The following is a 27,412-nucleotide window of genomic DNA, read 5'->3' as shown; positions in this document are numbered from 1 at the left end:
TATAAAAAATATTATCTAGGTAGGTACTGTAAAGTTTATCAAGTGTAAGTAAAAATCCGTTTAGTAGTTTTTACGTGAATGAGTATCAAACATCCATACTCACAAAGTTCCGCATTTACTTACAACATTAGTAGGTAGAATGCTAAAACTGAATAATTTTAAATCTATACCAGGCCTGGCTCACTCCGCGCGGTACATCCGATAATTACCTACAGCGAAGCGCCCCGCCGGCGGGTATTATATCAGTCGAGTGTCACGCGCGCCCTCGTCAGGACGCTGGCGTGCGTTGTAGTATGATTATAATTCTATGATCGAAGTATTATTTAAAAATGGACATAAAGAGAAAGAAATATTGTGCGGCGTTCGGGTGTTTAAATTCGAAAAGTAATCTACCGGATTTATCTTTTTTTTTCGCTTCCCAAAGATGCTGAAAGGTATGTTGGCCATGTAGGTAATCAATAATTCTTAGGATAGTATAGGAACCTAACCTACTATGAAGGTTTTCCATAATGAATGCATACTTACCTACATACGTACCTCATTACAAATAAGTAGATTAATTATTTTTTCACTAGACAGCAACCCTAACAGCGTAAGAAGAGTTCAGAAGTCCCTAGTTGAGTAGCTTTATTGATTACAATAGGAAATTGTATATAATTTAATAGTATTTACGTGTGGTTTTTTGGCTATTTTCGGCACATCGTATTAAGCATCTTATAATTATTATTTTTTTTATGCTAGCCAAGGCAGGTATTTGACCGCAATCGCACCTGGTGTAATATAAAGTTAATCTGCATTTGTGTTAAGTTTTACTCCAAATCGTCAGTCCCTAGAGCGTCAGGCCCTAGCTTTAAACGGCACTTGGGACTAAATTACTAGTTAGGGAATGATGTTTTTTATATAGTGATAATAACAAAACAACTACATTATGTATATTAACTTATCTGTAAATGTAAAGGTTATAAGTTTTATACTTTATTAGAAGTCATATAGGAGTAATGTAGTATGAAAAAATTGAAAATTATAATTTCTCCTAAAATAAAGCATAAAGTGACTGGCCCTTTTAGACATAACATAATTAATTAATAACCTATAATTTACACTTATAAAGTATTGAAAAGCATCTTAAAAAAGTCACGGATAAAATGACGTCGAAAATATACAGATTTTTATGGAATGACCCATTTACTAAATACTCGTAGTTATATGCAAATATTGCAGGAACCGGATACTCTAAATTTACTTTAGCCGCTCATAAAATGTAGGTATTTGAGAATTTATTAACACTTTACAACACCGGAATATATGTATTTAACTTCACATTTATGTTTTCTTATGTTAAGTATTTGAAATTTGAATTCATTTGTAAATCTTATGCAAAATCGCCTCGTTAATGATCTTTTATTATTTATAGTATTTCCGACTGGTAATGATGATCGATGACTTTGTGATGACTGTCTTAATATTAAGAGTGATAGGTAGTTGTGTGATTCTGATATTGTACAGCTACAGACGACAGCGCATTAAACTTTACACTGGCGTAGGTATAGGTGTCAATTTTAACAATGGTTTTTGATGTGCTGTTGATAATCCTAGTAACCATAATCAAGAAACGACTGGATGGTGGCAATGATGATATATTATTAACTCCTCATCTATCAGTACCGATTGTTACCGAATATCACCAAAATTAACAGGCTGACTCATTTGATATTATTTGTTAGATAATGTCTGGAAGGTCTGGCTGCCGACCTTGGGCACGCGGTTGAAGAACAGCAGCTCCATGCCAGCCCAAGGTGACAAAACTGGAAGGAGTTGCTTTGCTAGAATCACTAAAACACGCGTAAAAGGCCTTGAACTTGTGTTAAACTGAGGACAAGCAAATACACACCTGACTGGCGAGGACGTCGCTGATCAAATAACTGGCCTGGCGGCTTCTGGTCCATTTCCGTGACTTCTTAAATTCAACGTTTTGCCACAATTAGTTAGATTCAGTGTTAGTAATCAAATCAAAACTAATGGTGTGATATCACGAAATGTTACAAGTCGTCGACTATTTAGTACTTAATCATTGCTGATTTGTTACTGTTCTAAAAACGAATTTACGCAACAAACCACATACTGCAACTAATGTTAATCATACAGTTAGCCATTAGATTGCAAATTAACTCGCGGGCAATAAACAATATTAATTAACGGTTGTTCTGAACATAATATTTACATATCTGCTTGCAAATTCTACATTTATTATATCCGGAATACATGGAAACAAGAAGAATTCAAATTCGTTTGCGTGTCAATGATTGTGGCTATTGCAGTAATAGAGGGTGTCCAGCCCGCTGACCACGCACGAGCGATCATTCCAAACACGTCATTTGCGTTTCATGGGAGATGAAAGCTTCGGATAATAGAGAAATGACAAACGCACTCTAATCATGGTCGCGTCGTGACCACACGTTTGAATGGAGTATTTCAATGTCGTCATGGTCTTCAATAGCACCTTATGACAAAGCTAAGAAGAACTACTCTACTGAGTACTTCGATGACATCATTGTGTTTACGAAGACATAAATAAATGTTAATGGTAAAACGCGTCCTTGACAAAATACTTTAAAATTAGATACCCACATCGGAAAAATTCTGGCTCATTCGAAAACTACGGATATGTGGGTACTTCTTGAAAAATAGGTGTGATTCATCTAGCTCGGCTTCTCACAATGCAACTAGGGTACCAAATATTTACACAGGTGAGGTACACGACCTCGTCGCTTTATCTGTATTCCGCTCGAGTTTATCCTCCGCCTCCTCTGTCACATGACACCCACATTTTTTCTTTTATTACGTTCTTTTGCATAAAATAAACTGCAAAACCCTCCTTTAGGTTTATTTATTAACAACCGCTAAAATCCGTTTAAATGTAAAGCATACTTTACGTCCATTTCCAAGAGATTATCTTGAGTATTGTGGTAGCAGCAGTAAAGACTTTATCATTTGATTTTATTACTGTTGGCCCGTATTACTTTACCTTTCTTGTAGCTAGCGACTGAAGCATTTAAAATCTATAATATATAAAGCTCGATTACCACTCACTGACTGACTGACTGACTCACTGATCAGGGGTATTTTTGGGGTATTTAGAGGGGAGAGGGGTAAAATTGTTAGTGTTTGTTTTTTACTAGATTTTTTGACTGACAGCTTTACCACATTTTTTGAACCAAAAAACAAAATGGCGGCACTTTTTGAAACACAAACTTTTCTGTCTTTGGTCCTGAATTTTTTCTTTTTTGGTGGTTGGTTGGGATTGCCAAGGTGTGTTCAAAAATGTGAGAAAAAAACGGAAAAACAAAATGGCCGCGCCGCCATCTTGGATTGAAAATGCGATTTCGAGGTGTTTTTAGGGAGGTGTCACTCCGAGATGCGCAATTGTTTTTGAAAAATTCTTTTGAGTGTTTGTGACTTATATAGTCTGCTTCAGAGCCCCATTCACAGATTATCAAAAAACAAGATGGCGGCTGAGCCGTCGGCCATTTTGTTGCGATCAAAAAATTTCTAAACTTTGACAGCAATTTTCCGGGTAGTAAATAATATTTATTTTATTATTAAAATTGAATATTTTGATATTGATAAAATTGAATATATCTTTCGATTCAAATTCCGAATATTTTTCAATCGATAATAATTATCGAGAATTATTAATAATATTAAATTAAAAGTTGTTCAATCCCTAGTCATGCATAGACTAAGACGGTAACCATGGAGATAGTTAGTTTGGTAAGTCACGTGTTAAATGTCAAGAGTGGAAAGTAAACATAGGATTCATGTTATTTATTTACGTGCAAAATGTAAGTAAGTAAATCATAAAAGTGGAACGCCGAGCTATTTCCAAAACCCGTCCAATATTATAATACAATTTGGCTGCGACAACTACAATACAGAACATCTCCCAAATCGATGTGCATAAAATAATATAATAAAATACTAGTAAGTAAGAGGTTATGATAACAATATTGCTATTAATAAGTTTATAGAATTGGTCCGCCAGGAATAATTGTTCTTACATAAAGATTTGTGTCATTTAGAACCTAGAAAGTATTATTTCGGCACTGTTGATCTAACGGCGAACAATGTATGGAGAACGAACATTGTCCTTTCAAGTTTGTAAGTGTTAGTTAATACCGGCCGGCACCAATACCTATCAAAATTGTAATTATTACCTTGACAAACGTTTAGGTATTCAGTTTGTCAATTTGGCATTCAGTCAAATACTTCAGTTTTTCATAAATTATGCTATAAAAATTTATGGCTTTTAAATATTTTTTGCCAGGGGGGACAACAGTCCTCAAATCATTGATTAAAAATCTAGTCCTGTTGTCTCCCCTAGCCAGGGGGGACAACAGGATTTCGAAATCCTGTTGGCTCCCATAGGAGGGCCAAGTTGGGGGGACAACAGGACTGCACCGAAAATAGCGGGATTCTTCCGTCAGAAGCGGGACATAGTAAAAAACGTATATAATCAAAGGTTTTTCAAATATTTATCTTTTTATTTGACTTAAAATTACGTTTACGTGACAATAGATAGCAAAACTAGCCATAGAAAATGTATTTTAACAAAAAAATAATATTTTAAATCAGATTTACTCTATCGTTAAATTTGTGTTTAGAATAAAAAAAGAAAAAAAAAAAACAAAAATCGAAATAAAAAAATATTCTTTAGAATAATATGGCGTTTCAAACAATAGTCTGGTGAAGTGAGTGTCTCTCTCCGAAAAGCGGGACAGAGCCTGTCCCGCGCGGGACATTTAAATTTGTTTTAAAAATCGGGACGTCCCGCCAAAATCGGGACGTCTGGCAACGCTGTTAGATAGCTACAGCGAGTTTATAAACGAATCACTGAAACAAATTGAAATTGATGATTTACAACCGCACGAATTTCACTAATCCATTAAGAGCAAAACCATTTCCAGAATCTAAATAAAGACGCCGGATTCATACATCACCCTGCGAAACATCCGACACTCGCTCAAGCCATCGACGAATAAATCACAGCTAAGCCGGCTGCAATTTCCAGAAACGTTATTTCGCGAATTCACTTGGGAGTTCCTCAGGGCACAGTTTTAGGTCCGCTGTTGTAAATGTTAATTTAATTTATTCAGTGTTTAATGTGATTGGTATTCCGTTTCAGGATGGCACGACGCCCTTGATCCTGTCTGCCGCGATGGGACACACAGAGTGCGTGAAAGAACTTCTGGCCCAGGGGGCTGATCCCGCCTGTTGTAGAACGGTGTGTAAAATTGTGAAACATATTATCACTTCTGATATTTTACATTTTTATTGATTAAACAAACTGTTAGCTGAACAACTTCAACTAACTTGCTAGAGACTAAAAAAAGGTTATGACAGTTCTTTGAAGGTATTATTTAAGATTAAAGATAAAATCGATCTATTTGTCTTGATAATGTAGACCTATTTATTATTGAATAACCCTAATGAGATGAAATGTTATGAGATAGGTAGGGGAGAGACCGTGGTGAGTTGTGACACACTGTTACGAGTTCGCTATTAGTTAATAACTCCAAAAAAATCGACAATATCACAACTCTCCTCGGTCTCCGCTACCTTTTCGGAAGCAAACCTTAGAACTCTTGCTTTCTTAAATTACAAGAATAGAAGAATAAAGTAAAAGTCGTGTTCCCGCTAGACAGGAACGAGCGCGCTGTTCTTCGCGGCGCAGGGCGGCTTCCTGGACGTGGCGCGTCTGCTGCTCGACGCCGGCGCCGCCATCGACGCGCCCAGCACGGTAATTACACTTTTCAAATTCCATTTCTTTGTCTGGTCCGGGAGCACGTAGAATTTTGTCCAATGACCCCAAGCTACCCATCCTTATCTCTCGCGCGTAATTATATTGCTGTCGCGACTGTGCGACGGGCGCCCGCAGTGAGTGTGTGAGCGTGACAGCAACATAATACGCGTGAGCGATAAGTATGGATAGCTTGGGGTCATTGGACCAAATTCTACGTGCTCCCGGACCAGACTATAATAACTTGAACAAATTGAATTGCCTATGGTGGGAATCGAACCCACCACGATATTTCGCTTGCTGAGCGAATTCTAATTCTTTATTAGGATTTAGACCCTTTCCAGCCGGACTAGGATGCGCGCCGTGTAAAATCTTATCAATGATTTTAGACGACAAACGTTTGTATGGGTTATCGCGTATAATCGATAAAATTACGTGAAACTTATCACGGCGCGCATCCTAGGCCTACAGGACAAAAACACGTCCAAATATAAATTGTCCTACTGCCACTTCGGTAGTAATACTTTGTTGGAACTCTGGAACTTCATTGCTACAGCGAGAATTCTGCTTGACTACGACGCAGATAGGTGTATTAAAGCAATATTTTATTGCTGGGGAGGTTAACACCCAGCATTATTAAATTCGATTGTTTGTATGAAGAGGAAACAGCAATGGTCCAAGAAATGTGCCCTGTAGCACTCCCTAAAAAGTAGTACTTTCTAAGATTGCATGGCTCCTAGAACCCTAAAATATGCTTCAAACTACATTATGTGTTTAGTTCGTTTTCAAAAATGTTCCGTTTATGGTTTTGCAGGATGGTGGCACCCCATTGTTCGTGGCTTGCCAGTGCGGTCATTTGCCTGTGGTCGAAGAGCTTATCCGACGTGGTGCCAACGTGAACGCTTGTATGAAGGTTCGTTTAAATCAAATTAATAGAAATGTGTTCATTTATGGCCAAAAGTCATACAACAATGTTCTGGAGCAGGTGCAGATTATTTTCAATGCATTTATTTATCCCCTTCAATCCGTCTCGCTAACGAGTGTACCTACGCCAAATCCTCCATTATGATTTGCCTCACTGCCCACACTTTAAATTAAAGAGGGTCGTGTTTCTGTAGTGGATACAGTTACCTGATGGTGATGATGACGACATTTTCTAAATACTTTAACTTTCAACTTCATTTACACGTTCGTTATCATCTCACCTTGTAACTTGTCATCGAACTTCTATCCTTGTAAGACCGTCGGTCCCTTTAAAAGACCCAAATTCTAAAAGTAGTTCCGTCCTAAACATTTGAAAATCAATCTAGTGTATGACCGAAAGTCCTTTCCAGTGACCAAAAATGGCGCGACAGGATATAACATATTAGTTCTTTATGAAGGACCTTCGGCCTTACCTCTTATAAAATTTAATCTTTCGGTGTTTCGAGGCTCTCGAACCCCGGCTTAAGACTGTCTACCATTCCAGGACGGTGCCAGCCCGCTATTCATCGCAGCACAGAACGGGCACGAAGAAGTGTGCGTCACATTACTCCGTCACGGCGCGGCCGCGGACGCCGCGCGGGCCGACGGTGCCAGCGCGCTGTGGATCGCGGCGCAGTGCGGGCACGACCACGTGGCGCGCGCGTTGCTCGCTGCTGGCGCGCCCGTCGACCAGCTTCGACAGGTAACAACGACCATCTACTATAGTGGATGTCTGGCAGACCTGTGTCAGCCGCACAATGCCCTACAGGGCCCTACATAAGAATGTTCTACCTAGGTCTTTATAGAGAAAGTTATACATCACACTTCTTTCCAGTGTGGTTTCCTCCACCAATGCCAATGACAAAAGAATCTGTCTGACGCTAACCGCTGAGAAGGAAGGGTTGGAGTCACAAACAGAGAAACTCATCAAAAACCTCTCTTCTGGATTGAGGTTGAAGCCTGTGATGAGTCACTACATATCGAATTTTGTTAGCTGTGTCTGTAGTGACCTAACATAACGGCTACCCCTGGCTAGTAAATGTAATCTTGCAAAGGTCTTTCAGCTAATGTCAGACTTAAGGGGTGACTCAATCCAACTTACCCCTCTGCAAAATAAAATCCTAACGTACGTTTATTGGTCGCAGGACGGAGCCACGCCGCTGTTCAAGGCGGCGCACAAGGGGCACGCCGCTGTGGTGGCCGAGTTGCTCAAGTACAAGCCCAACCTCGGCATCCTGCCGGTAACTACATTCACTACTTACTTGTACACTAACTCAAAAAGCGTTGTTTATTTTTATAACAAGTCATTGCAAACGACTACAATATTTACATAGATTCCTGACATTTTTATAGTTAGCTGACGTTTCCACAGATTGCTGACATTTCCAGAAATCGCTGACTTTTTTTTTATGTGACAGGAGGCACATTTTTTTGTGTCCTTAGTTCGCTGACTCATAGAATAAGAATAAGAAAAACTTTATTTGACACAAAAAGAAAATAAAAAAACAGAAAAAAGGGACTTAAAACTGTACACGCAAATTTTTGTACGTGTACAGTTTTAAGTCCACAAAAAGGCGCCCGCTCAGCATTAATCGTGCCCCGACCCTGGTTTTCAGCGGGTATTCATAGCTTGCTGCGGGATAAGTTTTGAACGTCAGTAGTAACACTAACCTTACTTAACCGTTTCCCTAATGATTAATTTACGGTCACTACTCCTCAGAACGGTCAGTCCGCATTGCACGGCGCGGCGATGTTCGGTCAGCTGTCGTGCGTGCGGCTCCTGGCGCGAGTGTCGCCGCGCGCGCGCTCCGCCGCCGGCCTCACGCCGCTGCAGGCCGCCGCCGCCGCGCGCAAGACCGACGTCGTCGCCTACCTGCGCCGCCTCGAGCACTCCTGATACAAGCGCACGCAAGCTGACGCCTGATCAACGACGCTCACCTCATGCTGACGCCTGGTCAACGACGCTCACCTCATGCTGACGCCTGGTCAACGACGCTCACCTCATGCTGACGCCTGATCAACGACGCTCACCTCATGCTGACGCCTGATCAACGACGTTCACTTTATGCTGACGCCTGATTAGGAGGCTCGAGCAAGACCGACGTCGTCGCCTACCTACGCCGCCTCGAGCACTCCTGATACAAGCGCACGCAAGCTGACGCCTGATCAACGACGCTGGCCTTATGCTGACGCCTGATCAACGACGTTCACTTTATGCTGACGCCTGATCAACGACGTTCACCTCATGCTGACGCCTGATCAGGAGGCTCGAGCATGAACCTCTCTGAATTCAAACCTGTGACTGTTACGCCGCCTCGACCACTCCTGATACCCACGCGAGCCGCATGCTGACGCCTGATCACGACTCTCACCTCATGCTGACGCCTGATCAGGAGGCTCAAGCATAAAACACTGGATTCAATCAAGCCTGTGACCGTTGCGCCGCCACGACCACGCACTCCACTACAAACGGTTTTAAATTGTAGAAGCATAATGATATACTTACGTTACTTTTTACTGAGGTGTGGTAACTGGTATGCCAACTGACACAGCGAAGAACAGCATTTACGCACCATTATTTATTATTATTACATGAATCAAATATTTACAAAACGCACACATTCATCTTTCTTTACTAGAACTATCTCAGTGTATAAGCCAAATCTCAAAAAAATTGATACATTTTAAATTAATATATGGGTAATCTCGAATTCAATGCAATCTTAAAATATCTGATGTAATTTTTTAATGTATTTTATGATATTATTAACACGAACTCTCATAATAATTAATAGGGTAAAATCATAAGACATAAAAGTATACTATTTTGTATATTATACACTTTAGCCACTCGCCTTATGCAAGAATACCTCACACATTACTGTTATCTACTATTTGTTATAAGCAAATGGCGGTAGATGTTACTTTAACTTGTATTAGTATGAACTTAAATTTTATTGTTCTTGAAAATCAGTTAACTTTTAAAAATTACCCAAAATGTCAGTTAAAAAATAATCAATTATTAATTCTATAGCATATTATTAAACTATTATGTTGTATTACAATACCTTGTGGCAATAATTATTGCACATCTACCGCCGTTTTTATCTTTCATGAATCTTATGAGCGTTGATTTGTGGTGCTGGTAGCATAATCATTTTTCGTTCGACTAGTCACACTAGCTATGTATTTACTTGTTACTTGTATTTATTTTACACCAATTGTTCTATTTTAAGTTTGTTTCTTAATAAAATACACATTATATATTTTTAAAATTGATTGATTAAATAAATACTGAGCTTATCACCGAATATACTAAGCAACAGCACTTGTACTTATGTACACTGTGATAAAATAGTCAATTGGTGTGAAATATATAAAAAACTAGAAACATACACTTACCTTTAGCCTAGGAAATTGTATTTTGCATACAAACACATAGGTAAATGTTGCATAATAATCGTAGGTTATAAGGTACTTTGGAATCTGTCTGTTGTATCGATATTTTAATCGGAGCATGTAGTTGTAATTTATTTTTAGAACAGCTTTTGTTATCTATAGTTTCNATCCTAACGTACGTTTATTGGTGGTCGCAGGACGGAGCCACGCCGCTGTTCAAGGCGGCGCACAAGGGGCACGCCGCCGTTGTTGCCGAGCTGCTCAAATACAAGCCCAACCTCGGGATCCTGCCGGTAACTACATTCACTACTTACTTGTAGTAGACTAACTCCAAAGTTTTGTTTATTTTTAACAAGTCATTGCAAACGACTACAATATTTCCATAGATTGCTGATATTTTTATAGTTAGCTGACGTTTCTTTCCACAGACTGACATTTGCAGAAAGCGCTGCCTCTTCCAAATTTTTTGATTTTCCATAGCTTGCTGACATTTTCGTAGTTTACTGACATGTCCATAACTCGCTGACATTCTAATAGCTTGCTGCGGGATAGTTTTTTAACGTCAGTAGTAACACTAACCCTAAGTATTTAACCGTTTCCTAATGACTAACGTCCGTATTCACAAACATTACTATGAGGTCTCACAGTGTGCGTGAACGCAGAGGGTTACACACGAACCAATCACAAGAGTTCTATTCAACGCGGTGCGTTCGATTTGCTGCTTCACTTAAGCAAGCATCGTTTGTGAATACGGGTGTAATTTACGGTTACTATTCCTCAGAACGGTCAGTCAGCGCTGCACGGCGCGGCGATGTTCGGTCAGCTGTCGTGCGTGCGGCTCCTGGCGCGAGTGTCGCCGCGCGCGCGCTCCGCCGCCGGCCTCACGCCGCTGCAGGCCGCCGCCGCCGCGCGCAAGACCGACGTCGTCGCCTACCTGCGCCGCCTCGAGCACTCCTGATACAAGCGCACGCAAGCTGACGCCTGATCAACGACGCTCACCTCATGCTGACGCCTGATCAACGACTTTCACCTTATGCTGACGCCTGATCAAGTCAGCAAAAGGTGAATTGCTGACGCCTGATCAGGAGGGTCAAACATGAACCACTCTGGATTCAATCAAGCCTGTGACCGTTGCGCCGCCTCGACCACTCTCCTGATACCCGCGCGAGCCGCATGCTGACGCCTGATCACGACTCTCACCTCATGCTGACGCCTGATCAGGGGAGGCTCGAGCATGAACCACTCTGGATTCAAAGCCTGTGACCGCTGCGCCGCCTCGAACACTCCTGATACTCGCGCAAGCCGCATGCTGACGCCTCATCACGACTCTCACCTGATGCTGACGCCTGATCAGCAGGCTCAAGCATGAATCACTCTGGATTCAATCAAGCCCGTGACCGTTGCGCCGCCACGACCACGCACTCCACTACAAACGGTTTTAAATTGTAGAAGCATAATAATATACTTACGTTACTTTTTACTGAGGTTCGGTATGTAACTGGTATGCTAACTGACACAGCGAAGAACAGCATTTACGCACCATCATTTATTATTATTACATGATTCAAATATTTACAAAACGCACACATTAATTTTTCTTTACTAGAACTCTCAGTGTATAAGCCAAATCTCAAAAAATTGATACATTTTAAATTAATATATGGGTAATCTCGAATTCAATGCAATCTTAAAATATCTGATGTAATTTTTTAATGTATTTTATGATATAATTAACACGAACTCTCATAATAATATTAATAGGGTAAAATCATAAGACATAAAAGTATACTATTTTGTATATTATACACGTTCATAGCCATATCGTGCAGCTTTAGCCACTCGCCTTATGCAAGAATACCTCACACATTACTGTTATCTACTATTTGTTATAAGCAAATGGCGGTAGATGTTACTTTAACTTGTATTAGTATGAACTTAAATTTTATTGTTCTTGAAAATCAGATAACTTTTAAAAATTACCCAAAATGTCAGTTTAAAAGTCTTCATTTATTAATTCTATAGCATATTATTAAACTATTATGTTATTATTATGTTGTATTACAATACCTTGTGGCAATAATTATTGCACATCTACCGCCGTTTTTATCTTTCATGAATCTTATGAGCGTTGATTTGTGGTGCTGGTAGCATAATCATTTTTCGTTCGACTAGTCACACTAGCTATGTATTTACTTGTTACTTGTATTTATTTTACACCAATTGTTCTATTTTAAGTTTGTTTCTTAATAAAATACACATTATATATTTTTAAAATTGATTAAATACTGAGCTTATCACCGAATATACTAAGCAACAGCACTTGTACTTATGTACACTGTGATAAAATAGTCAATTGGTGTGAAATATATAGAAAACTAGAAACATAAACTTACCTTTAGCCTTGGAAATTGTATTTTTCATACAATCACATAGGTAAATGTTGCATAATAATCGTAGGTTATAAGGTACTTTGGAATATGTCTGTTGTATCGATATTTTAATCGGAGCATGTAGTTGTAATTTATTTTTAGAATAGCTTTTGTTATCTATAGTTTTAGCTGTAATATCTGAAATTGAAGAAAAAATAATAGGTTGTATTATAATAATAAATATTTATTTCTTTTTTTTATATATAAAATTACTAATGTCATCCGTAATGGGCGGCTGAGCGCTCAATTATTATAATAATTGTTGTATATGTCTAAGATATCGTAATTATGAGATATAATGTGTGATGAGGTTTGAATCTTAGTATGTAATAGAAGTATGAAACTAACACTACTTGTTTTAAGATTATAAACTCGCATAATTTTGTTACCAATCGTGTATTCTTTGTCTATGAACCTCGCAAGGATTATAATAATCACATTTATTTTGTTATTTATAATACCACTATTCACCACACGAGGAGTACGCAAATAAAAAAAACTGTTTTATACAATATTTACTTTATTACATACTAATAACTAATAATATTTTATAGTAATTATATAATCTTACTTTTATTGTCATGATATTTTAAATGTCATTTTACATGGTATGCTCTTATATTCCGAAAAGTAAAAATCATACTATTCGTGTAGGCTTATTTTATTCATAAGCATTTGCATAAAGAAAATACAATGTATTGCAGTGAGTGAATGTATGTGTAATAATAATTATTAAGTACACGAGGGTATGGTGTTTGTTGAGTTTTTATTTATTACGAAATATAGTTGTTTATAAACCTATAATGGCATTTTATTAATTTGAAGAAAGTCACCTTACTTTATTCGCTGTTTGTTAAGTTTCTAAAAAGTCAGAACGAGAATTATAATACATTAAATAAGGAGCATCTGTCATTTAGAGTTGGCATTTATTGTAAATTAAACTTAGCCTAAAGATATCCTCGTAATACCGTTAGTCCCTTTAAAAGAACCAAATTCTCAAAATCGTTCCGTCCTGTACATTTGAAAATCAATCTAGTAGGTGTGACCGAAGATCCTTTCCAGTGACCCAAAACTTCATCATACATATTCGTTTAAATTTTCGCGCCAAATGTTGATTGAATTGTTTTATGACTTTGAAGTCTTGAACGTGTATCCAAACGAGCTTCGATTCCTGAACGCACTGACAGCCATCAAGAAATGTAACTTTACTTTGACAAAATGGAGCGACCGCGCCGATGTGTTAAGAAAATATTTAAGTATTTTTACTTACTATAAAATAAATAATAAATAAATAATAAATAAATAAAAGTTTATTTAACAACTTTAACATTTTTTTTAACATTGCTTACATTGCATTGTTGTACATACATTTCCTTAAAGACCCGTTTAATGCTAAGGTTGTACCGACATACGCTTCAGTTCATAAAGTAACTGTACTAACGTAAGAAGAATCCTTAATTAGAAATAGTGATTGACGTCGCAAGTCAATGTTTTTTTGTTTTCATTTAATGTTCCGATCTCTATAAACCTTCAATTTTATAGTTCACTATAAAGGACCTTCGATCGATATAGTTTGTCATGTAAAAAAAAATGTTGGTTGGAAAAATCGTAAAACGATTATTAAAACAAAAACTTCAAATATAAATAACGACTCCTTCACCTCCTACTAGATGGATCGACGATCTGGTAAAGGTAGCGGGAAGAGCCTGGAATGCGGGCAGTGCAGGACCGTGCATTGTGGAAAATCTTGGAGGAGGGCTTTGTCCAACAGTGGACGTCATTTGGCTGAAACGAACGAACGAACGAACGATATAAATCGATAACCTATTCTTGCTAAAACCCTACAAATGAGATTTCAATTTTAACTTTTTAGTTTGTAAAACCATAAGTTCCATATGAAAATATGAAGTAAGTAACAAATCAAAATTTTAATTTGAAGTGCTGGGACTGACCTATAAAATATTAGTTCTTTTTGAAGGACCTTCGGTCTTACCCCCTTCTTGTAAATTTTATCCTCTCGGTCTTACGAGGCTATGTGCCTTTTAAATAAAATATTTATTGAACCTTTAAAAAGTGCATAGCACCTAATAAACTCATAAGGTATGAAATCAATATTTAATTATAAACCGTACTTTTATACCGTATATTTTAATCAAAGTAGACGGATTAATATTTAATTAAAAACAATTTGAAATAACAATATTAGAATTTTATTTATTCCTAAAAAGTACATTATTTATTTATAACTGTAATAACATAACAATTAAAAAATTCTACAAGTTTACACGATAAAATTAAATGTTTGTAACACAAGAAAGTTAAATCTATTAATAGTTCATTTAACATAACATACAATTAAAGTTAATTACCTGGTTTAAATAATAATTAGTAGGTACACAATACTTGTAATAAGTTAGAAGTTACCTAAGCTTACCTAAGTTAAAATTAATCAGTACACTCAGTACTCACTTACAACTAAACGTCTAAAATCACATCCACCTACATATTTCTGCCAGTTTCATCTTCCAAAAGTAGGTACAGGAACAAACACTCTTCATTCTTCCACAACACTGATGCGATTTTTCCAAAAATCAGCCAAATCTCTGAACCTCTCGTTGCACTGCCGCTTCCTCCTCGGGCTACACTTCACCGGGTTGTTCAGAACAGAAGTAAACTTGTGCACGAGGGTTGTGACAGAATCTCGAGTGGCATCATCGAATTCCACGTCTCCGTTGGCCACGCTGGCAATGGTCGAGTTGAGCTGCTCGAAAGCTTCATCGATGTACCGGTCCACGTCGTCACTGTCGCGCTTCTCCCGCTGCGAGTCCTCAGTGTCGTCGAAGGACAGCCCGTCCACCGACATGCTGCAGTGCACCACCTCAGGCAGCGGCTTCTTCCTGTGACGGATGGTGCTGGTCGCGGAGCAAAGCTTCTCCACCGACTTGAAAATATCGTCAATCTTCTCGCAGATCTCCTCCACCGAGAACGCCGACAGTATCTGACCGCTGATGTAGTAAAACTGCTTCTTTGGAGCATCTTCGGGGATGTCGTCGTGCAGTTCCCGGATGAATTTCTTGTAGTCGATGTTGGAGGACTTTTTTGACAGCTGCCTCCCCAGCTTCTTGCGGACGGTCTTCATGATAAACGACGAGTCAAAAGTCGAACGCCGCAGGTCGAGGGAGCTGAATACCGGCTTAAGTTTCGAGGGCGTCAGGTCTTCCAAATCCTCTGTATCCAGGTCGATAGGCTTCCCCCATTTTTCTTCAAGTTTCTTCCACTGCTCGTTGTACGATAGCATCGATTCCGGGTCAAAAAAGTAGGCACCGCTCATTTTTAATGTAATATCGATAACTGGACGTTAACCGCGCAAAAATCGGGTCGGGACTGCGAGCAATGTGCAAGCGCACGTCGTGTCGTTAGTAAACTGTTTAATTTGCGATTTTTTATTGAGCTACCTTCATTAGATTAGTTATTCGAATAGTAGCTTTTTGTTTTGCAAAATATTAACACTAATGATATCGTTATGAATTGGTAGATTAATTTTTAACGCACATTAGATTGTTTAATAATTATATGTATGTAATAATAACTTTTTTGTTAATTTTAAGTTTTTCAATGACTTTCCGAGATAAGTTTGTGTTGTTTTGTTGATAAAAGCATTTCGCAATTACATTTCAAAACTGCTTGATGAATGAATTAGACTTGAAACTGTCTAACTTACTGCTGTGGAACTTGACTGGTTATTAAAAAATATACCTACCACATATTGGGAGTGATTTTACGCCATGTCTCGGAAATTGGTTCAAATTTTTGTCCTAATATGTATACAGAACAGATTTAGTAAAACATAAACACAATATTTATCGAAACTGTGACGAAAATAAATGTAGAAAACTCTAGAAAGAACAAAGTAAACAATAACTTACCTCCTCCTGTTTCACCTTTTAAGTAAGTCATCTTACTAATCTAAAATACTAATGGGCATCTTACTAATCTTACTAATATTATAAACGCGAAAGTTTGTATGGATGTCTGGATGTCAACATGTTTGTTACTCTTTCACGCAAAAACTACTGAACGGATTTTGATGAAACTACAGTATTATTGTTTACTAGCTGACCCGGCGAACTTCGTACCGCCTTAGCGTAGAGATTTTCTTAATATTTTTTTCCGTAAGAACCATCCTTGGACTTCCACAAACATTTAAAAAAAAAGAATTGTCGAAATCGGTTCAGCCGTTCACACGTGATGCCGTGACAACGCGAAACGGGTTTCATTTTTATATATATAAGATAAGAAGATAAGATAACCCAGAATAACATATAGGCTATAATTTATGAACGGGTGAAGCCGCGGGCAAAAGCTCATAAGTATATTAATATATTTTTAGGATTTTTAATGGTTTACAGTTATAAATGACAGATACTCCTTACATCTAGTGCCGATTAGCAAAAAATAAAAACAAAATCACAAAACCATACGCTATTTATGCAATAAATAATGTTATAAGTAAGAGTGTGTTTCACTAATTTTAATGCATATTTTTTTTGTATAAAAGAAAAACACTAGTGATAATAATAATAATAAATACTTACAGAAGTGGTCAGGTCACATAGTAAAAAATAAGTCTGTTACAGTAGGCAACTGTAAAATGATCTTGATCTTGTAAGCAATAGTTTTTCAAAATGTATATTCACGGACATGTCTTCATGTAAATAGATACTGTTGGATCACATGTCCATAATGGCTATAAAAACGCATTAACAAAAGAAGAAAACTTCTGTCTGTCTTCTTCAACAATACACACGAAATAAACATTTTTAATTTTCACATGGGATGGAATGGAATAGGATAGATTTATTTGGTTTTACACGTAAATAATTATGTCAATGCCGAAAACAGTCATAAATGCATCCAGCACTATATCTGTACAATATAATTCGCGAGCATCTTTGCAGAGATGTGATCTAATATTTCTGACAGAAATTCACAGACTCAATCTGTGTCTTTATGCTGTGGCGCAGCGATAAAACGCCACGCTGTCAAAGTGCTAACAATACAATCTTATCACTACAAAACTGCTCATCCCAACTTATAGATAGCCCACTCATCTGTCAGCCTGGTCCAACATATCAGCCGCCGCCGTGGCGAGGTGTCGAGCGCTGGGCCGCATGGATGCCATGGTTTCTGTGCAGCAGTAGAAGATGGCGAGAGCGTGCGCGTACGCCTGCTCCGATATGTTGCCCGGGACTGGCGGACGCGTTCCTGGGGAGAAGAGTTAGAGTAGGCGCACACCGTTGATTTTTAGTTGGCCGATAGTTGTGCCCGATTTCAAATTGTATGAAGAATCGTCCAAATCGAATCGGCGTAGTGTGCGCACTCCCATACATGCCCAATGCCCATACTGATCAACAGCCCGACTAAACTATCGGCCGCGAAAAATCAACGGTGTGCGCCGCTTACTCTTAGGATGAGTTTAGTTAGATGAATGGTGGGTGAATGAAGGGTGAATTTCTTTACACGCGTAGCAATGTAATTTTGGTAATTATGTAAATTTTAATAGTGTACTCATTGTTGAAAAACCAAAATAAATAAGTATTCGTGTGCATTAATGGCTTTATTTTGAAATGTAGGACAATTTAGGTCCATTCCTAGCCTGGACTGGTGGCTGCAAAGACAATTAAAGTTATAGATTCAAGTAAAGTTGGAAAAAGTAAATTTTTACAATGATACATGAACAGAGCACTAGCAGCATAGCTTTTCACCTATAGAACTCAGTATTAATGAGCATATTTTTACATCATCATTATTATTTCAGCTACAGGACATCCACTGCTGAACATAGGTCTCCCCCAATGATTTCTATATCGCCTGGTTGGTAGTTGCTTGCATCCGGCGCACCTTCTGGGATATTTACATAGTAGCACAATATTTTAATTAAACAACAAGATAACAATTATTTCCATATTTGCTAAACATGGCAAAAAATTGGGGCGGTGAGATAGTGGCGCCATCTTGTCAATTTCAATGTTTTGATTATTATTGCTTTCTTTTTTTAATTTAAAATATAGGTTGGAGTGGAGAGCCGCCCGCTGAAAACCAGCGTCGGGGCACGCGTGGCTCGACTAATGCTGAGCGGGCGCCTTTTTGGCACAAAAATATGCATGTATAGTTTTAAGTCCCTTTGTTCTGTTTTTTATTTTCCTTTTGTGTCAAATAAAGTTTTTCTTATTCTTATTGCTCACTCACCATATCTCTCAGAGAAGTAATCTTCTTCCATGCTGGCATCCGTGTCATTAAGCTCCACGACACTAGCGTCCATAGTCTCGTCCTGCTGTGTGTGCGGAGGCATCAGCGCCATCATCTCCCATAGAGTGAGCCCGAGCGGCCAGATGTCTGTTTTGGTGGTGATCTGCCCACCGTGGATCACTTCCGGGGCACTCCATGCTTCAGTGCCTGGAATAATTCAACAATATCTTTTATTGAACCAAAAAAATATTAATTTGATTACAGTAGAATCTCGATTATCCGGACTCATTCTTCATGGTTTCTAATTTCCGATTCAGGATCTGGACCCATAAAAACCGAAGGCGCCGCCACCGTAACATGGTAAGGACGTCTTTTTAGTTCATTGTTAAAAGAAATAGATGACCTATGGCCTAAAATTAAGATTTTTAGACTCTAAAATGATGTAATTGAAAACCGTAACCGTATATTTGTATTGTAAAAAAGTTAATTATTGTTTGATTTTACTTTGAAATCGATTATCCGGATTTTCGAATATCCGGAACACCCCTGGTTTTAATTGATCCGGATAATCGGAATTCTACTGTTAAATCCACTGTAAGTACCTACTTGTGTAATTTAAAGCAATAAATGACTGAATTACTGTTGTATTTGTGTATTTTTTTCTATGTATAGTTCTTATTATTATTGGTTCATACCATAGATCAAAAACTAAAGGTTGATGTGACAAGGGGGTGGGGCTTTTTGATTACTTTGTGTGTGTGAATTTCTAATGCGACACTGGGTTTCGAACTCAGTTCATTAGTTGGCATCTCTCTAGATTTCTATGGTTCATACAAAGAAAAAATATTTTAGAAAAATAGTATTATAACATACCAAAGTAAACTGCCTTCTTCCCAGCTTTCTTCTTGTCAAAGACACCATTCTCGTCAAGTGGCAGAGTGACTCCGAAGTCGCACAGTTTGCAAATTACAAAGTCACCGTTCACAAGTATGTTGTATGACTTCATGTCTCCATGCAAAATCTGCATCTTCGTGTGGAGGTAGTCAAGTGCCTCTGAAATGTCTAGAGCCACCTGAAAGTCATAAAAACAATTATTCAACACAGTTGAATAATCAATCTAAATAATAAATATCCTTGGACATTTTTTTACATTGTGCTTCTAGTCCCAAACTAAGCAAAGCTTGTACTATGGGTACTAGACAACTATAAACGGATATAAATAATGTTACAAAACATCATAATATTATACTGGAGGAAGGATTGTAATTCTAAGACGCACCTTTAAAATTTGTTTAGGAGCGAACGGCTCTCCGTCATTTTCCACTCTCTTCTCAATCATGTCTCCCAGAGACAGGTCACAGGCCTCCATGCCCAAGTACAGGATCTTATTGTTACTGAACGCTCGGAACCCAACTATGTTCGGGTGGGACATCTTCTGTAAAAGGTCTGCCTCCACTTTCAAGCGCTCAGAGTACACTTTGCAGGGTTTTACTCGCTTGTTCAACATTTTTAGAGCCCATGGAGACCGCATTTGACCAGCTCTAGGCGATCTTACTAGTTGCATTACATTCACGCCTGAAATTATGTATTAATGATTATTTCAATAGTCACTTGATATTTAAATATATCTAGCGTATAGACTAGTTAATTTTAGACGTACCTGTGCCATATCCAAGTCTGTTTAGAAAGGGAGAAGGAGGAATGGTAACAACTTCTGACTCCACTGTCTTCTTCTTAATCGGCGTCACAAATTCTGTCATGTTTGGTTTAAATATGTTCTTGTTTATGTGTAATACACTAATTTAAACTTTATATAAATTAGAGTGTTTTGCAAGATATTAATTTCAACAAAAATGTTTGTTTTGTTTTTCACTCCCACCCAACGAACGAATTTTAAAACTTTTTTGGCATTAGCCGGAAAGCGACGCCATCTTTTTTTGTCGTCGGTTGGATTAAGGCTTTGGCTGTGTGTGGTTTGCACATTACCCAATAAATAAAAAATAAGGTGATTCAAAATGATGTTAGTAAAATAAGTTTCTGTATTAATTTCTGATAGATGCGTGCGACACTTGGCTGAGACCTCACGCGAAAATTGTAGTTCGAATTTAAAATGTTGCAACATTTTCAGTTGAAACTTATCTGAATGTTTGTTTTTATAGTTGGTTGGCTATCAACTAACAATAATTTAATCTAGTCTGCGACTGGGTTACGTCAAATTTTGATCGTCCTTCAGCCCGTTTTCTTTCGACTTCGTTGACAAAAAAGGATTGATAAGACTGGCAACATAGTTATTTAATCTACGGCCTAATGTGCGGCGCGGGAATTTAAACGAGGTGGGTACACCAACGCGGCAAAGTTCGAAATGGGATTCAGAGATGCACTTTTAATACTAAAATGGCTTTGGGATATAATATTAGTTTTTGTAAGCTTTTTGAGATATCTAATAGAAAAATAACTTTGTAAACTTCTCCGTAATGAGCATGTTGGTTTATTTTACACTAGCTTTCCGCCCATGGCTTCGCGCGCGTGGACCCCTGAACCCTATGTTTTTCCAAAATAAAATGTAGCCTATGTTACTCGTGGATAATGTACCTAGCTTTCAAATGGTGAAAGAATTTTTCAAATCGGCCCAGTACTTTTTGAGCCTATTCATTACAAACATACAAAAATAGGTAGAAATCTTTCCTCTTTATAATATTAGTGTAGATGTAGATGTAATACCTAACTTAGATATTTGAAATACGATATTTAGGGAAATTAATTTGTGACATCTGACTAAACTAGTTACTGAGTGGATAATTAATGAAGAAATCTAGCCATAAGCCCAAGGATCGGTTGTTGAGACATTTCCGCGGCGCGAGCCCGGCAATGACGCGTGCGCACGCCAAATATGTGGCGTAATGTTGAAAGATATACGTGCGATCACGCACAATAAATTAGCAGACAGACTACTTATTTATTATTAATTTAGAATACATTAATTAATCAAATAAACCTGTTTGTTGGATGGATTCAAACGCTATACAGCTGTACTTAGGTTTAAAGAACTTTATTCTCATAAGAAATTTACATTTCACTTATAATGAGATACTAAAATATGTAATAAATAAGTAAATTACAAATTAGGCACGTAGTTTGAGTTAGTTAAATGACACCTTCAATTTAGCTCTGTAAACAAATCGGTAAAACAATATTTTTCGAGCTAGTCTGGTGAAGTCACAAAAAACCTTTGGGAAATGGGAGGATCTGCTGCACGTTTTTACAACTCATAAAAAGTAAATAAATTATAATAAAATAAATAAAAAAACGTTTATTGCTTTTTAACACAAGAAACAAAATACTGACTACTTAAGTACTTAGTGGTGTCAAATGGCTGAGTTGCACCACCTAACTTTGACCGTAACTTTGACGATGACCGGTGTTTTTTGTATGGAAATTGACAGATTTTAGACGTTTGTCAAAGTTAAAGTAAGATAGTGAAACTCAGCGTAAGATGCCTAAGAAACATCCAACAGAAATAGCCTCGAAATTTGAAGTTATTATACTCTTCTGTAATGTAGAAAAACACCGTTCGTCTGACTAATGAAGTGCGGATATAAGTTTATTTATTATTGCTTGTTCAAGTAATTTCCTTAAGGATGTCTCATTTAGGCACACGCACAACGCAATAATTTAGTTTAAGTACTCGTACCTATTAAATCAATCACCCTGTTGAAATTGAAACCATTAAAAATATGCAATATAAGTGTTATTCTACAAACAAATGCGAAAGTTTGTGATGAATGTTTGTTACTCGACGTAAAAACAACTTAAAAACCCAGCCAATTGCGAGTCGGACCGAGGGTTCCGTACAAACTTGTAGGTATTTTTTTTGTTAAAAACAAGATTATTAGTAATTTGTTATTGGGTACACAAACTAATAGTCCCGTTGGTCCCTCGTACTAAGCTAAATATACTTGTATCACGAGTCAGCTACCTAGATCAGGAAAATTTAGAGAAAAATCTGTATTTTTAGAGTCCGTAAAGAAATTAAAAGACACTGCCCATCGTATTGTGACGACTTATTTTAGACAATGCCCAAATAGGCCTACATTGTTTTAATTTTTTTATCCGAACTATGACTGTTGGTATCTGGGGGCACGGCAGTGCCCCCACCAAGTCGAGCAGAAAAGCGGNACCATGTCAGAAATCGTCTATAGCGGAATGGCCCTGTACATACATGCAGTACATGCATATTTTTTTTAATGTGACAGGAGGCAAACAACAGATGGATCAATGGACGGATGGATGAGATGCATATGGTGTAGACTGTAGACAAATCAATCTGAACTTGACTTTAAGACCTAATAGCTGAATATTTAGCTAATGCTGTAGATTTAAGTCTCTCTGTGAGCTGTAAAAGTTACAGCATAGTGTGTGAGAGCAAAAGCTTCATATTACATAATGTTGACCATCAAGAAGGCTTATTCTGCCACTATGAAATTAAAAATAATTTGATTTTTTTAAAATATTATTTTGATTAATTAATTACAAAGAAAGAAAAAGTATTTATTCGATGCAAGTACAAAATAAAATAACAAATAAATATTATTATATTTACTTATTATATTTATTTATTATATAGGGTGTTAGGTAAATGGGTATATGAGCCGACACTAGACCATGTTAACATGGTCATATAAATGGTATGGTGAAGTCAGAAATTTGATATCATCATTTTGATTTTTTTAATTTTCATACAAAATAAATTTTATAAAATCCGATTTGTATGAAAATTAAAATAATTAAAATGAAGATATCAATTTTCTGACTTCACCATACCATTTATATGACCATGTTAACATGGGCTAGTGTCGGCTCATATACCCATTTACCTAACACCCTGTATACCAAACAGTAAGGTACATACACCAAAATGGCATCTGCTCAGTATAAGCCGTGACAGCAGAGAGCGCGTCACAACCACTGGTATTCTGCGGATGCCAGTTGAGCAAAAGAACATTGTAATTTTATTGCACACTCACCATATCTCTCAGAGAAGTAATCCTCTTCCTCCATACTGGCCTCCGTGTCATTAAGCTCCACCACACTAGCGTCCATGGTCTCGTCCTGCGTGTGCGGGGGCATCAGCGCCATCATCTCCCACAGCGTGAGCCCGAGCGGCCAGATGTCTGTTTTGGTGGTGATCTGCCCACCGTGGATCACTTCTGGGGCACTCCATGCTTCAGTGCCTGGAATAATTCAACAATATCTTTTATTGAACCAAAAAAATATTAATTTGATTAGTTAAATCCACTGTAAGTACTAGTGTAATTTAAAGCAATAAATGGCTGAATTATTGTTGTATTTGTGTATTTTTTTTCTATGTATAGTTCTTACTATTATTGGTTCATACCACAGATCAAAAACTTAAGATAGATGTGAAAAGGGGGCGGGGCTTTGGGGGAAAAATGCTAATTTTATTAACATACCAAAGTAAACTGCCTTCTTCCCAGCTTTCTTCTTGTCAAAGACACCGTTCTCATCAAGTGGCAGGGTGACTCCGAAGTCGCACAGTTTGCAGATCACAAAGTCACCATTCACAAGAATGTTGTACGACTTCATGTCTCCATGTAAGATCTGTATCTTCGTGTGGAGGTAGTCAAGTGCCTCTGAAATGTCTAAAGCCACCTGAAAACCATAAAAACATTTAGTTAGTCAAAATAATAGTAAGTAATATTCAAGGAATTACTATAATTCTAAGACGCACCTTTAAAATTTGTTTAGGAGCAAAGGGCTCCCCGTCATCTTCCACTCTCTTCTCAATCATGTCTCCCAGAGACAGGTCACAGGCCTCCATGCCCAAATATAGGATCTTATTATTACTGAACGCTCGGAACCCAACTATGTTCGGGTGGGACATCTTCTGTAAAAGGTCCGCCTCCACTTTCAAGCGCTCAGAGTACACTTTGCAGGGTTTTACTCGCTTGTTCAACATTTTTAGAGCCCATGGAGACCGCATTTGACCAGCTCTAGGCGATCTAACTAGTTGCATTACATTCACGCCTGAAATTATGTATTATTGATTATTTCAACAGTCACTTGATATTTGAATATATCTAGCGTATAGACTAGTTAATTTTAGACGTACCTGTGCCATATCCAAGTCTGTTTAGAAAGGGAGAAGGAGGAATGGTAACAACTTCTGACTCCACTGTCTTCTTCTTAATCGGCGTCACAAATTCTGTCATGGTTGGTTTAAATATGTTCTTGTTTATGTGTAATACACTAATTTAAACTTTATATAAATTAGAGTGTTTTGCAAGATATTAATTTCAACAAAAATGTTTGTTTTGTTTTTCACTCCCACCCAACGAACGAATTTTAAAACTTTTTTGGCATTAGCCGGAAAGCGACGCCATCTTTTTTTGTCGTCGGTTGGATTGGCTTTGGCTGTGTGTGGTTTGCACATTACCGAATAAATAAAAAATAAGGGGATTCAAAATGATGTAAAATGAGTTTCTGTATTAATTTCTGATAGATGCGAGCGACACTTGGCTGAGACCTCACGCGAAAATTGTAGTTCGAATTTAAAATGTTGCAACATTTTCAATTGAAACTTATCTGAATGTTTGTTTTTATAGTTGGTTGGATATCAACTAACAATATTTAATCTAGTCTGCGACTGGGTTACGTCGAATTTTGATCATCCTTCAGCCCGTTTTCTTTCGAGTTCGTTGACAAAAAAGGATTGTTAAGACTGGCAACATAGTTATTTAATCTACGGCCTAATGTGCGGCGCGGGAATTTAAACAAGGTGGGTACACCAACGCGGCAAAGTTCGAAATGGGATTCAGAGATGCACTTTTACTAAAATGGCTTTGGGATATAATATTAGTTTTTGTAAGCTTTTTGCGATATCTAATAGAAAAATAACTTTGTAACCTTCTCCGTAATGAGCTTGTTAGTTTATTTTACATGTAATACCGAACTTAGATATATTTTGTAATACGATATAGGGAAATTAATTTGTGACATCTGACTAGACTAGTTACTGACAGTGGATAACTAATGAAGAAATCTAGCCATAAGCCCAAGGATCAGTTGTTGAGACATTTCCGCGGCGCGAGCCCGCCAATGACGCGTGCGCACGCCAAATATGTGGCGTAATGTTGAAAGATATTATACGTGAGCACAATAAATTAACAGACAGACTTCTTATTTATTATTAATTTAGAATACATTAATCAAATAAACCTGTTTGTTGGATATGGATTCAAACGCTATACACAGCTGTAAATCAAATCAAATCAAATTTCTTTATTTTCGTAATTCCAGGTACATAGGTACTTTTATCCAAAAATATTATAAGACGTGAAAAGTACGTTTGCAAGTAGTTTTGGAGTTAGTTAAATAACAGCTTCTTTATAACACCTTCAATTAAGCTCTGAAAACAAATCTGTAAAACAATATTTTTCGAGCTGGTCTGGTGAAGTCACAAAAAACCTTTGTGAAATGGGAGGATCTGCTGCACGTTTTTACAACTCATAAAAAGTAAATAGTTAAATTGTAATAAAATAAATAAAAAAACGTTTACTGCTTTTTAACACAAGAAACAAAATACTGACTACTTAAGTACTTAGTGGTGTCAAATGGCTGAGTTGCACCACCTAACTTTGACCGTAACTTTGACGATGACCGGTGTTTTTTGTATGGAAATTGACAGATTTTAGACGTTTGTCAAAGTTAAAGTAAGATAGTGAAACTCAGCGTAAGATGCCTAAGAAACATCCAACAGAAATAGCCTCGAAATTTGAAGTTAATACTCTTCTGTAATGTAGAAAAACACCGTTCGTCTGACTAATGAAGTGCGGATGTAATGTAAGTTTATTTATTAATGCTTGTTCAAGTAATTTCCTTAAGGATGTCTCATTTAGGCACACACAACGCAATAATTTAGTATAATAGGTACTCGTACCTATTAAATCAATCACCCTGTTGAAATTGAAACCATTGAAAAATATGCAATATAAGTGTTACGTATATATCTACAAACAAATGCGAAAGTTTGTGATGAATGTTTGTTACTCTACGTCAGCGGTTCCCAAATTTATTTTGTCTACTGCCCACTTTGAGAATAAATTCTTTTTAGCGCCCCCATTTGTAGTTGAGAGTCGAGTGCTCAGTCGGTGTCTAAGAGACCTCTTAGTAAATGACGCCTCCCAAGCCTCTACACAACGTCCCCATTTTTTTTCTGGGTCTCTTACCGCCCCCCTTTAAGCCTGCAGCGCCCACAAGGGAGCGTTATCGCCCACTTTGGGAAAGACTGGTCTACGTAAAAACAACTGAAAAACCCAGCCAATTGCGAGTCGGACCGAGGGTTCCGTACAAACTTGTAGGTATTTTTTTTTGTTAAAAACAAGATTATTAGTAATTTGTTATTGGGTACACAAACTAATAGTCCCGTTGGTCCCTCGTACTAAGCTAAATATGCTTGTATCACGAGTCAGCTACCTAGATCAGGAAAATTTAGAGGCTTTAATCATAAAAAATCTTTATTTTTAGAGTCCGTAAAGAAATTAAAAGACACTGCTCA

General features: G+C 37.6%; 4 protein-coding genes across 4 annotated transcripts in view; 1 reads left to right on the top strand and 3 right to left on the bottom strand.

Moving 5' to 3' along the window:
* Nucleotides 1-11,216, top strand: part of LOC114357910 (ankyrin repeat domain-containing protein 29) — a 42,976-nt gene extending 31,760 nt beyond the window's left edge. Inside the window, exons 3-8 of the mRNA XM_028311713.1 lie at nucleotides 5,183-5,281; nucleotides 5,699-5,797; nucleotides 6,612-6,710; nucleotides 7,266-7,463; nucleotides 10,357-10,452; nucleotides 10,941-11,216. Coding sequence (XP_028167514.1) covers nucleotides 5,183-5,281; nucleotides 5,699-5,797; nucleotides 6,612-6,710; nucleotides 7,266-7,463; nucleotides 10,357-10,452; nucleotides 10,941-11,117 — 768 coding nt within the window. The 3' untranslated portion in view covers nucleotides 11,118-11,216. The remainder of the gene's footprint in view (nucleotides 1-5,182; nucleotides 5,282-5,698; nucleotides 5,798-6,611; nucleotides 6,711-7,265; nucleotides 7,464-10,356; nucleotides 10,453-10,940) is intronic.
* Nucleotides 11,217-14,092: 2,876 nt separating this feature from the next.
* On the bottom strand, nucleotides 14,093-16,165 carry LOC114357911 (uncharacterized). Its single transcript, XM_028311714.1, has one exon. The coding sequence runs from the start codon at nucleotides 15,917-15,919 to the stop codon at nucleotides 15,143-15,145; it is 777 nt and encodes a 258-aa protein (XP_028167515.1). The 5' UTR covers nucleotides 15,920-16,165; the 3' UTR covers nucleotides 14,093-15,142.
* A 1,429-nt stretch (nucleotides 16,166-17,594) lies between these two features.
* LOC114357914 (lymphokine-activated killer T-cell-originated protein kinase homolog) lies at nucleotides 17,595-20,764 on the bottom strand. The gene is made up of 5 exons (XM_028311716.1): nucleotides 20,498-20,764; nucleotides 20,117-20,412; nucleotides 19,711-19,909; nucleotides 18,838-19,044; nucleotides 17,595-17,853 (listed from the first exon to the last, which is right to left on the bottom strand). The coding sequence occupies exons 1-5, from the start codon at nucleotides 20,595-20,597 to the stop codon at nucleotides 17,696-17,698; spliced, it is 960 nt and encodes a 319-aa protein (XP_028167517.1). The 5' UTR covers nucleotides 20,598-20,764; the 3' UTR covers nucleotides 17,595-17,695.
* A 1,776-nt stretch (nucleotides 20,765-22,540) lies between these two features.
* On the bottom strand, nucleotides 22,541-25,239 carry LOC114357906 (lymphokine-activated killer T-cell-originated protein kinase homolog). Its single transcript, XM_028311704.1, has 5 exons — nucleotides 24,968-25,239; nucleotides 24,587-24,882; nucleotides 24,309-24,507; nucleotides 23,862-24,068; nucleotides 22,541-22,545 (listed from the first exon to the last, which is right to left on the bottom strand). The coding sequence occupies exons 1-5, from the start codon at nucleotides 25,065-25,067 to the stop codon at nucleotides 22,541-22,543; spliced, it is 807 nt and encodes a 268-aa protein (XP_028167505.1). The 5' UTR covers nucleotides 25,068-25,239.
* Between the last annotated feature and the right edge of the window lie 2,173 nt (nucleotides 25,240-27,412).

This window comes from Ostrinia furnacalis, unplaced genomic scaffold, assembly GCF_004193835.3.
Source record: "Ostrinia furnacalis isolate ACB-3 unplaced genomic scaffold, ASM419383v2 OfSCF3544, whole genome shotgun sequence".
NCBI lineage: Eukaryota > Metazoa > Arthropoda > Insecta > Lepidoptera > Crambidae > Ostrinia > Ostrinia furnacalis.
The sequence above is the reverse complement of the archived record's forward strand: the minus strand, read 5'-3'. Positions and strand labels throughout refer to the sequence as shown.